Below are 11,877 nucleotides of genomic sequence, written 5' to 3' on the forward strand. Positions count from 1 at the left end.
GAGACCAGAGAGGCAACTATCTCCAACAATGCAGCGATAATGGGTGACTTCAGTTCTGCATACGTGTCACGTCTGTCACAATGGAACAAGAATTAAAGAAGCAACCGCTCACCATTACAAATCATTGGTTCTTGGAACAGCTAGCTTTACACCAGAAGAGGAGAGGCTATTCTTCCATTAGTCCTAAGCAACATACAGGACTGCATATTTCTTTAACTATCAGTAAAATCAACATCCTAGGGGAAGGGATCGTAAAACTTTAGGAAGATGTAATGTATGATCCGATTGACTAGCTGTGGTTCTCCTTTTTAAGCCAAAAGGAAGGAATTAAAAAAATCACGGTTTGAGCATGTAAACGAATTCTACAACCATAACCACAAGAGGCATGCGGAGCTCTCACTGAAAAGGAGGCAAGAGAAGAATAAACGACATGCTTAATTGGTAAGGTTAGAGAGGTTATCTGAGCCAAAGAGGTTACCCTCTAACAGTGGATATCCAGCCCAAGGGAAGCAATGGATAAAGAGAACATAGACTATAACAGTTAAAATGGAAAGTCAGAGGAATAATAGGGAATTTGAAGAGCAAACACCCAGCGACATAAGAACAAGAAATTCTTGAAGTGTATTAGAAGCAAGAAGTCCTGTTGACCACCAGAGGTAAAGAAAGCAATTAAGCGGGTAGGAACATTGCAGACAAGCTAAAGGATTTATTTGCATCAGTCTTCACCATAGATGACATTAAGAACATAAGAACGGCGATACTGGGTCAGACCAAAGGTCCATCTAGCCCAGCATCCTATCTTCCAACAGTCGCCGATGCTGGGTGCTTCAGAGGGAATGAACAGAACAGGTAATCATCAAATGATCCTTTCCCTGTTGCTCATTCCCAGCCTCTGGCAAACAAAGGCTAGGGACACTATCCCAGCCCATTCTGGCTAACAGCCATTGATGGACCTATGCTCCATGAATTTATCTAGTTCTTTTTTGAACCCTGTTATAGTCTTGGCCTTCGCAACATCCTATGGCAAAGAGTTCCACAGGTTGACTGTGTGTTGTGTGAAGAAATACTTCCTTTTATTTGTTTTAAACATGCTGGCTATTAATTTCATTTGGTGACCCCTAGTTCTTGTGTTATGAGAAGAAGTAAATAACACTTCCTTATTTACTTTCTCTACACCAGTCATGATTTTATAGACCTCAGTCATATCTCCCCTTAGTCGTCTCTTTTCCAAGCTGAAAAGTCTCAATCTTATTAATCTCTCCTCATACGGAAGCTGTTCTATACCCCTAATAATTTTTGTTGCCCTTTTCTGAACCTTTTCCAATTCCAATATATCTTTTTTGAGATGGGGCAACCACATCTGCACACTGTATTCAAGATGTGGGCGTACCATGGATTTATATGGAGGCAATATGATAGATAATAAAACAGAAATTATCTCTTTCTTAACAATGCCCAACATTCTGTTCACTTTTTTGATTGCTGCTGCATCCATTGAGTGGATGTTTTCAGAGAACTATCCACAATCCAAAAATCTCTTTCTTGAGTGGTAACAGCTAATTCAGACCCCATTATTTTATATGTAGAGTTGGGATTATGTTTTCCAATGTGCATTACTTTGCATTTATCAACACTGAATTTTATCTGCCATTTTGTTGCCCAATCACCTAATTTTGAGAGATCCTTTCGTACCTCTTCGCAGTCTGCCTGGGACTTAACTATCTTGAGTAGTTTTGTATGTTGGGGAGTTACCTATTCTTTTTAAGTAATAAATATTAAGTTATCAAAAGAGAAGGTTCTGAAACAAAAATTACAGAGCAGCAAATCACCAGGACTAGACGGTATTAATCCAGGAAAGCGGAATTAGCTTCTGAGGTACTACCAAAAATATGCAATCTCCTAAAAACCAGCAGCTTATACCAGAAAACTGCAGGGGAACAAACATTATACCTATCTTGAAAAATAGTACTGGAGGAGATCCTATGAATTATAGGCTTGGGAACCTTAATTCAGTGCAAGGAAAACTGGTTAACACTACACGTAAAGAGAATTACAAAACCACATAAATAACACATGGTAGAGATGGCACAGCTTCAGCTGCAAATGACAGTCTGTGTCTGAACTATTTTTACTTTTGTTGTGTGAATAAAGAACCAGTTTACATGATATAAAAAAAACTGACAAAGAAGCAAATTACATAGTCACGAGGTGAGAGGCAACTACTCATGCTTAAGAACTTGGCTGAGTGACAAAGATTCTCAGGAGTAGGAACAGATGGTCAATTTTCAATACTGAAAGTGATCACTAGGATATCTCAAGGTTCTGTACTAGAACAGGTGTTTAATATTTATTATCTGGAATAACGGGAGAGCAGTGAGGTGGCTAATGTTTCAGATAACAAAGGAATATAGGTCAGTCAAGACTAGAAAATTCAGATTGAATTGAACACTTAAAATTCAGTCTTACAATGAAAAGTTATGCGCATTGGATGGAATAATCTGAATTATTCATACACTTTACTGGGTTGTAAGTTAACGGTAATCATCCAGGAAAGAGACTTGTGTGTCACTGCAAACAGCTCAATCTGCAGCATCAGTCAAAAGAAGCAAACAAAACATTTAGATGCAGGAAGAATGAGAGAAAATAAAACTGAAGATCTCACAATACCATGTCATAAATCAACACTTCCTCCCTTGGGATACTGTGCTCACTCTGGTCTCCCTGTCACAAAGCTATAGCAGAAATAGGAGTGGTGGAAATGACGAGAGGCTGAAAAGTTGTCTGTATAAGGAAGACAGAAAAGACTGGGGCTTATTAGTTTAGGCCAGGGGTCCCCAACACAGTGTCTGTGGGTGTCATGGCACCTGCCAGGGCGTGTAAGTGCACCCACGTACTGGCCGGCAGACGAACATCCACCGAAATGCCGCCAAATTTCGGAGGCATTTCAGCGGCGATGCCTCTGGATGACACCACTTGTTGGCGGCATTTCAGTGGATGCTCGTCCGCCGCCACAGTCCTCCGTGGCTCGTCGTCTGGGCCCGCCAGACGAAAAAGATTGGGGACCACTGGTTTAGGCAATATCTACACTGCACACATTTCAGCAACACAGCCGTGCCGCTTAAAGGTGCGCAGTGCAGCCGCTCTTTGTTGGCAGGAGATTCAAAGAGGATGAGATATGTATAACAAAAACATCCACAGTTAGAGCAGACAGATCTAATAATATTTAGGAATCAAACCCACCCTGCTTCAGCCTATAGATCATGCACTAACTGCTCTGAGTTGGGAAGAAATGTCTCTTATGTGCAGATTACATAATTATCTATTGTTATAGAGTTTCTTCCACCTTCTTCCTCTGAAGTACCTGGAGCTGGCCATTGTTTGAGACAGGATGCCAGACTAGATGGTCTGATCCAGTATTGCAGTTCATAAGAAGGAAGAATAGATCTCAGGACTTCCTGGATCCCAGACCACTGCATGGCCTCCTGGACTATGAGATAGTGTGGGAAAGAACTCAGAAGCCACTGTTGCCCTCCTTTCACTAGAACCTAGATGGCCCTTAACCTTTTGGAAATTAGTCTTTACAGGTTCTGGGTGATTCCAGGGACTATAGTTTGTAATTACATGTGCGCAATGCAAACACTTATCTTCTGAACACTGCTCTGAAAGAGGTATTAATTGTATTTCAGATACAAAGTATACATTTTCAAATCCTCATAACTTGGTCAATTTGCAATCAGTTCTCACAGGAACACTTAACCTCTCTTTTAGGGAGGGCTATTTGCATATCAATTATCAGCCCTTGATCCCCAGCCATCTCAGCACTAAGGCACACAGAAAGTTAAGAGTGTGTGTGTGCGTACATGTACACAGCACATTTTTACCTCAGTCTCCTCTCATTCAAATGATTGAATGTTATTCGCTCAAACTTATATACTCAATGACCACCTGTGGTAGAGATCAAGCCTAGAAAATTTCATCCCATAAAGTGAAAGTTTCAGAAAGTTACAAGCAATCGAAACAGGAGGCTAGGCTGAAAACTGTTATACAACCTTAACTATAGCAGGTCACAACCATCAGCTGCTAGAATATTCACTGAGAAAAAATAGCAGAGTTAAGGTTGTTACCACCCAGCGGAGCCTTCTGCTCTTAATATCTTTCCCCAAAGAGATAAGAAAAAACAACCCCCAAACTTAGTGCTCTGCGTACAAAAGCAGCACTGTTAAGGTGCTGTTTCACACACAAGACAAACACATCTCCCTCCAGCTCCTAGATGCACCATTCATTCTTCTGGGAGCCGAGCATGTTTACTTAAACTACACAGAAATCATTGTAAGAAATCCCCTAATGCATGGTTAGTCTTTAACAGCGACTGTGCCACTGGAAACAGTAGGAGAGGTAACTTGTGTGCAGTGTGATCTGTCAGCCAGCAGCAATCACTCCCCATATCAAGTAAGGAGTTCTTATTTATTATTTGTATTGCAGTAGCAGATACACAAACAAGGGAACCCAGACAGGCACATCATATCTTACTGGAGGCATATCAGAACTCACAAAAATCATCTTGACCATTCACCACACAAAAGACCAACTTCCTCCAAGACACAAATGACTTCCTCCACAAACTTCACAACATTAACAGCCTCCCTCAGAACACCATCCTCGCCACCATGAATGCCACTTCCCTAAATACCAGCATCCCTCAAAATGACAGCATCGCTGCCTGCCTCAAACATTTACAAGACAATGGACATCCCTCAGATAGCACCCCAGATACATGGCCAAACTCATCTATTTCATCCTAACCCATAACAATTTTACATTCAACAAACACTTTGTCAAAACCAGGGGAACAGCCATGAGTACTAGGATGGCTCCCCAATATATCAACCTCTTCTTGGGTTCTTCTTGAGGAAGAATTTCTGGACAAATGCACCATGAAACCAATGATATACCTGAGACACATTGATGATATTTTCATCCTCTGGACAGATGGCTTAAACTCGCTCATTATTTCCATCACAATTCTGACAATCACCGCCAGTCCATTAAACTCTCTCTGGAACATTTCCACACCAGCATCAACTTCCTGGACACCCCCACCAGCTTCAACAATCGAACCCTACAGACAATTATATACAAGAAACCCACAGATCACCACACTTACCTTCACTGATCCCCAAATACACCAAGAAATCTTACCTACGGACAGTTGCTAAGATACCACAGAATATGCTCCAAGGAGAAAGTCTGGAATATACACCCTAACACACTTAAAATCACCTTCATCAAACAAGTATGCTCCACCAGAGAAGTAGATTGCATCCTGGAATGGGCCATCTGAATACCTTGAGAGAACCTGCTTCGGTACAGAAATAAAACCCCTTCCAACCACACACCCCTAGTTGTCACCTACCACCCCACACTGGAACCTATACAGGATATTATCAAACAACTATAACCCATCCTTGATGGGGACCCCATCCTGAAAGGAAGAATCCTGAATTCATACTTCTGGCCTTCAAACAACACCAACCCTCCAAGCTCCTCACAGACCAGAACACACCAACTCAAAGCAGCACCAGACGCTCCCAGAACAACAGTTGCAAAACCTGCAGACAAATCATCACTGCTACAATGATCAACACCCTCACAACACACCTTTCAAGATCCGTGGGCCCTGCACATGCCTGTCACAACATGTGGGGTACACCATCCAGTGCACTCAATGCCCCACAAACAACTGTATGTGTGAAACCAAACACTCATTATACTCTTCATGAACTCACACAGGAAAATGATAAAAGACAAAACACCCTGTCACCTGTGGGTGAACACCTTTCACAAAGCAATCACTCTATGGGTACATCCACACTACCTGCCGATCCGGAACGCGCTCCCCATCGACTCCGGAACTCCACCAGGGCGAGAGGTGGAAGTGGAGTCGACGGGGGAGCCGTGGCCGTCGATCCCGTGCCATGAGGACGGGAGGTAAGTTGAAACAAGATACGTCAACTTCAGCTACGCTATCCCTCTCCCACCCCCCAGGCCTTAGTCTGACCCATGAGTACTCATCCTCAAAGGAAACCTGCCAATCACTTTCAAATGATGAGCCTAGAAGCATAAATTCATAACTCTGCTAGACCAGGAGTGGGCAAACTTTTTGGCCTGATGGCCACATCGGGGTTCCAAAACTGTATGGAGGGCCGGGTAGGGAAGGCTGTGCCCCCCCAAACAGCCTGGCCCCCGCCCCCATCCACCCCTCCCACTTCCCACCCTCTGGCTGCCCCCCTCAGAACCTCCGACCCATCCCGGGACCCCACACCTCATACCATCCCCCCGGGACCCCACTCCCATCCAACGCCTCCTGCTCCCTGTCCCCTGACTGCCCCCTGGGACCCTCTGGCCCCTTATCCAACCCCCACTGCTCCCTGCCCCCTGTGGAAGCCAATTAATAATTAACAAGGATTTGAAGAGATCTTAATGAATGTTAGTTAGTATGAGTTAGGCTAGCTGTGACCCTAATGACGTGAGATTTGTAGAAGCAAGATAATGTAAGACAGAGTGAACTGTGTGAAAGTTATTACGACCTTGCAATATGCAGTCTTGCTTTTTTCTAGTAGTGAGACAAATAAGATAGCAGAAAAGCTTATGTATAAACAAAATGTATTTGTTGCTTTTTACCGTCTGTATTATTGCAAGAAATTGTCTGTAACAAAGGTATAAAGGCTTGATGTAATTGTTTACCAGTTGAGAGACCTGTCCGGGACTGGGGTGACCCTGTGTCCTATGGCACTCTCTCCCTCCATTGTAATTACTGGAGAAATAATAAAGTATTTGATTTTGCTGCACCCAAACAAAAAGCGAGAACTAAGTTTTTCTCCGACACCCCTTACCATGCTGTTCAGAGCACCAGGACTGGCAGCCGCACCACCTGGCTGGAGCCAGCCACGCCGCCGCGCAGTCTAAAGCACCGGGGCAAGCCGGCAGCTCTCACAGCCACTCTGCCCGGCAGGAGCTCGCAGCCCCGCCGCCCAGAGCACTGGCAGCATGGTGAGTTGAGGCTATGGGGGAGAGGGGGCAGCAGGAGAGGGACTGGGGGCTAGCCTCCCCGGCCGGGAGCTCAAGGGCCAGGCAGGACGGGCCTGCGGGCCCTAGTTTGTCCACCTCTGTGCTAGACACTAACAATCATGTACTGAAAAGAGACACTGGATTTATGACTTATCACAACGATTTGTAACCGACTAACCCTCTCTTTTTGTCCTATGATTGCAGAAGTGTTAATACTACCTTGAATGGTCCCTTAGAATATGTGCTAACTACTTATGCTAAGCAATCTGTTCCATTTTACATTTAGCTGGGACACTGGGAGTACCTTTCAAAGACCTGGAGGAGAGCTCTTTGTAAGCTTCAAAGCTTGTTCCCTCACCAACAGTTGTTGATCCAATAAAAAATAATTGCAATTTTCCAGCCTAATCCGACTGCATGTAGATTTTAGAGAAGATTCAAAATTCTGCTTTAAACAAGAAACACGGTGCAGTCTTAACTATGGAGGGATTAGCAGTTGCTCCATAAAACATAAGCTCAAACTCAGAGTTAATGTTGTTCTAGCTGCTTTAATTCTGAATTTGAAATTTTGGGCTCATACAGTTTCACACCAATGTATCCTTTCTTTTTTCCATTTTATTTATTCTAACATACCAACTTTTTGCAATCTACAATGTGGGGTAATGACCACTATGCATCAGTGTACAAGAGCACTCTGGACAAGACACAGCCCAACAAGCTTGGAGACGGAACAGAAATATCTGAAATATAAAAACGAGGGCATCAATTATTCTATTCAATAAGGCGGGTTTCTTGGGCTATGGCTACATTACGCAGCTTTTAGCAACACAGCTGTGCTGCTAAAAAGCATGCAGTGCACCCGCTGTTTGTCGGGAGGACAAAAAACTTCCACTCTTGACAAGCGGCACATTAGCTCTCCTGCCGACAAAATGCTATTCAAACCGCTTGTCGCCGGCAAAACTTTTGTCTTTCGGGGGTGTGTGGTTTTTTTAACACCTCTCACAAAAGTTTTGTTTTTCACTTGCCAATTTAGACAAAGCCTTAGGATGGGCCCTTCAAATGAAGACATGTTCCAGAAAACCAGTCAAACGATTATTTAACTGTTGCAGTATGTGATAGACTCAGGGAATTGCTCTGACAGAAGGATATCCCCTCCCCCACCAATGCTGGAGGAGCATTATTCCCTGGTTCCAGCCCTGGCTTTACCTAGGGGAAAGCTATCTCCCAGGTGTCAAACCAGCCCACCTCCTTGCTAGACAGGGGAGAGGGTTATCCCCTGGGTATTGACCTAATCTGGCCCCTTGCTGTGTGGTGGCTTTAGTCTCAGGGCAAGAAGACAGTCTGGCGTTTTGCTGTAAGGGGTGGGTGGGTTTGTGTGTCCGTCCCTTAGGGTAATGAGCCAACCTGCCTGTGGGAGGGGTGCTCAAGGGACTGGTATTTACCTGTGTAATGAACTGGTCTGATGCATCTCTGTATTTCTCCAGCACAGCCGTGGGGACAGGCTCCTCATACTCAAACTGTGGGTTGTAGGTATAACAAGACTGGAAGAACTTCTCTCTCTCCTTGTCAACATTCAATGGCCTAAGGGCCACCAGCAGGCAAGGACTCTTCCTGCTGACGCTGATCTCCTCAGCCTTTGGCCTGGCAATATGAGGCAGGGAAGCTGCACTGCGGATTTGTGCACGTGCCCGGCCACTACTATTCACAGTGCAGGTGCTCTCGCTACGGCGCATCCAGCTGCAGGGGCTTGGGCAGGCAGAGCAGGTTTCTGACAGCCGCCTGACCTCAGGCCTTGCTTCTGAGACCTTGGAGCACTTGAGCCTGGTAGGTGTTTTGAGCCTTTGGCCCAGGTGGGTAGGGTCTGAATCTGGAGATGGCGAAGGGGAGAGGTAGGAATAGAGTCGCAGCCCATTGTGTTCAGAGAACTTTTTCCCACCCCTCTCACGCTGGGGGCTGGCACTCAGGACATTGCGATGCCGCTCATACGACTGCGTCCCCGAGTCCAGCACCATCTTCCTTGACCAAAATCCTTGTCGAGATTACATCAAACCAGGCGCTCTCCTCTCATCTCAGCCTTGTACCTACAGAGACACACAAAGAGATGCAGGAACTACACAAATAACCTCAAAAGAGAAGTCTCCTAGACACCAGGATGTTGTAACTATGATGACACCATAGTTATGAGGAAAAAATACCTCTCTTCTTCCCGAGTAGGTTGACTCTTACCTACATCTGCAGGTAAATTCCCCACATCCAGAAGTTCAGTAACCCCTGAAGAAGAGCTCTGGGTAAGCTCTGAAGATTGTCTTTCCCTCACCAACAGAAGCTGATCCAATACAAGATATTACCTCACCCATCTTGTCTCTCTAATTACATTTTTAGCCAGGCATGCAATTCTGCACGTGTATGCAAACAAGCATTCTCCATGCAATGTTACATTGCACATATGGTGCATGCGAGGGCCACGCTATGTGGAGGACACTGTTCTTTTCTACAAAACGGCATCTTCCATGCACATTCAGGAGCCAGACACAGTCATCCCACAGGCACAGCTTTCCTGGGGCATGCAATGCATGCCTTGCATATGTGCCACTGGAACTATAGCACTGAAAGGGCATTTCCCAGTCTTGTTTTCTTGCACAATGGGTAACTAACATCCCTCACTCAGGCTGCATGGACACTTGGGGCAGCAAGTGGACTGAGGAACTGCTGCTTCTTTCACAGAATGGTCCTGCTGCCACTCATTTTGTACTTTGCCCAGGAAAAGAGTAGCCTAAAGTATGCTGGGAAGCGGATCAGGCAGCTGCTGCTAGGAGAACAGCCTGTGAAGCGGTACTGGAGGGTGGAGGGGTTTTTGTGATGATGGAGGTGTGCAAAATGTTAGGGTGAATCAAGTCAGGACAGGATGGTCAGGCCATGCTGTCAGCAATCAAAGGTCAGGCAAGGCCAGAATGAAGTTTGCCCGAGGAACCTTAATGCTCCCCCCCCCTCCCCTCACGATAAAGTCTTTCCCGGCACCGTCCCACGCGTGTAGTTCTTAAGCCTGTGGGTGGGGGCTGGGGCAGCCCCCTGGGCGCAGGCTGGTGTAATGGGGGGGCAGGGCAGGCCTGGCAGACGGGCCTGGGGGGAGGGGAACGCCCGTGGGGCGGGGACGGCAGGGGGCGCTGCGGGGGGGCGGCGGGAGCGCTGAGGGGCGGCGCGAGGCACAAAGGCCTGTCACGTGCTTGCCGGGGCCCGCGCGGACCCGCCCCGAGACCACAGGCCCCGCCCCCAGGCCCTCTGTGCCCCGCCTCAGCCTCCCCCTCCCGCCAGGGGGCGCCACAGCGCGCGGCCCCCGGCCACGCCCGCCCCCCGCCTCCTCCCGCGCACGGAGCCGGCCGCGCCCACCGCGCGGGGGACGGGCTGGGGCAGCGGCCCGGGTGGGAGCGAGACTCGGTCCGGCCCCGGGTCACAGCCCGGCCCCACCACCCCCCGCCCCGCTCACAGCCCGGCCCCGCGTCTCACCCCGGCCAGGCCTCGCGCAGCCGTCCGACATCCCGGCCCCGCTCACCGCCTCCAGCCAATGGCGGGCCGACCTCGAATGGAGACCCAATGGGAGCGACTCAGGGGGAGATCGCCCCGCCCCGTCTTCCCATTGGCCAGGCGCAGCCGCGGGGCTCCCCCTCCCACCGGGGCCGCGCGAGACGCTTGTGCTGCGGAGGGGGCCTCCGGCGCGCGCTCCTGCCTCTTGCTTCAGTGTGCGCGCGCCTGTCCCCGGGACCTCCTGAGGGGAGGGGCGGCAGCCCCCTCCCAGAGACCCTGCCTAGCCCTATATGGAGCCTATAGGCTCTATGCACCCCGGAGACCCAACCCAGCCTAGCCCCTATATAAGCACTCTATAGCCACTCTGCACTCGCCCTATAGCCTACGTGCCATGATAACACGCTGTCCACTCCACCGGTGTGTCAGCAGGATGGTCAACCACAGCTGCTAAAGTTGGATGTTTTTAGATTGCAAGTCTGGATAACTTTTATCCAAGAGTTTTAAAAGAGCTGGCTGAGGCGCTCGCTGCACCAGCCATGTTGCTTTCCCATAAGTCTTGGAAAACCAGGGACATTCCAAAAGACTGGAAGAAAGCTAATGTTGTGCCAATATTTCAAAAGAGTAAATGGGATGAGCAGGGTAATTATAGGCCTGCTGGTCTGACCTTGATCCTGGGCAATATAATGGAGTGGCTGATACAGGACTTGATTCCCGCCCCCGCTTGCTTGCAACACAAAGGAAAGGCTGTGAAGCTCAAGACAACTTTCTGTCTGTAGCTAGACACCTGAATCTGAGTGGGGCAGAAGAATGACCTGAAACCCTCTCCCCTGGCTGAGGCATAATTGCCTCAGGCCTGATGCTGTGACTATGGGAGCAAGCTCATGGCCAACCCTCACTGGGAAAGCAGAGGCAGCGTTGAGCTCTGTGGTAGCTGAGCCCCCTGTTGAGTGTGGGGAGACACAGGCAGGGAAGGGGGATTGCCAAACATGGTTGTCCTATCCACAGGTAAGAGAAGCCCCATAGAAGGGTAAAGCAGCCGGAAGGCTGTTGCTGGTAATGGACACATGGTCACAGTGTGGTCAGGGCCATGGTGGATTCTCTTAACCAAGAGACCCTGAATCACAGCCCACCCAGGGGTGGGGAGGACTGGGAACTGGGTCCCTTGCATATACACAGCCCTGGGGTTGGAACACAACTCCAGAGGGGGCCTGCCAATGTAGGGGGTGCTCTGCATCACCAGAGCCACAGACATATGGCTGGGTTAAGACCTACCTTGCAGAGGGACAAATC

At 47.9% G+C, this 11,877-nt stretch overlaps 1 protein-coding gene across 2 annotated transcripts in view; it reads right to left on the minus strand.

Annotated features, from left to right (window-relative positions):
* KIAA0895L (KIAA0895 like) overlaps positions 1-10,602 on the minus strand; it is a 47,244-nt gene extending 36,642 nt beyond the window's left edge. Inside the window, exons 1-2 of one of the 2 annotated variants that reach the window (XM_044987888.1) lie at positions 10,570-10,602; positions 8,508-9,146 (exon numbers count right to left, since the gene is read on the minus strand). In XM_044987888.1, coding sequence (XP_044843823.1) covers positions 8,508-9,077 — 570 coding nt within the window. In that variant the 5' untranslated portion in view covers positions 9,078-9,146; positions 10,570-10,602. Of the gene's footprint in view, positions 1-8,507; positions 9,147-9,291; positions 9,311-10,569 lie in introns of those variants that run through there. The other variant, XM_044987887.1, reaches the window with a different exon arrangement.
* Between the last annotated feature and the right edge of the window lie 1,275 nt (positions 10,603-11,877).

The sequence above is a fragment of the Mauremys mutica genome, chromosome 14, assembly GCF_020497125.1.
Source record: "Mauremys mutica isolate MM-2020 ecotype Southern chromosome 14, ASM2049712v1, whole genome shotgun sequence".
Taxonomy (NCBI): Eukaryota; Metazoa; Chordata; order Testudines; family Geoemydidae; genus Mauremys; species Mauremys mutica.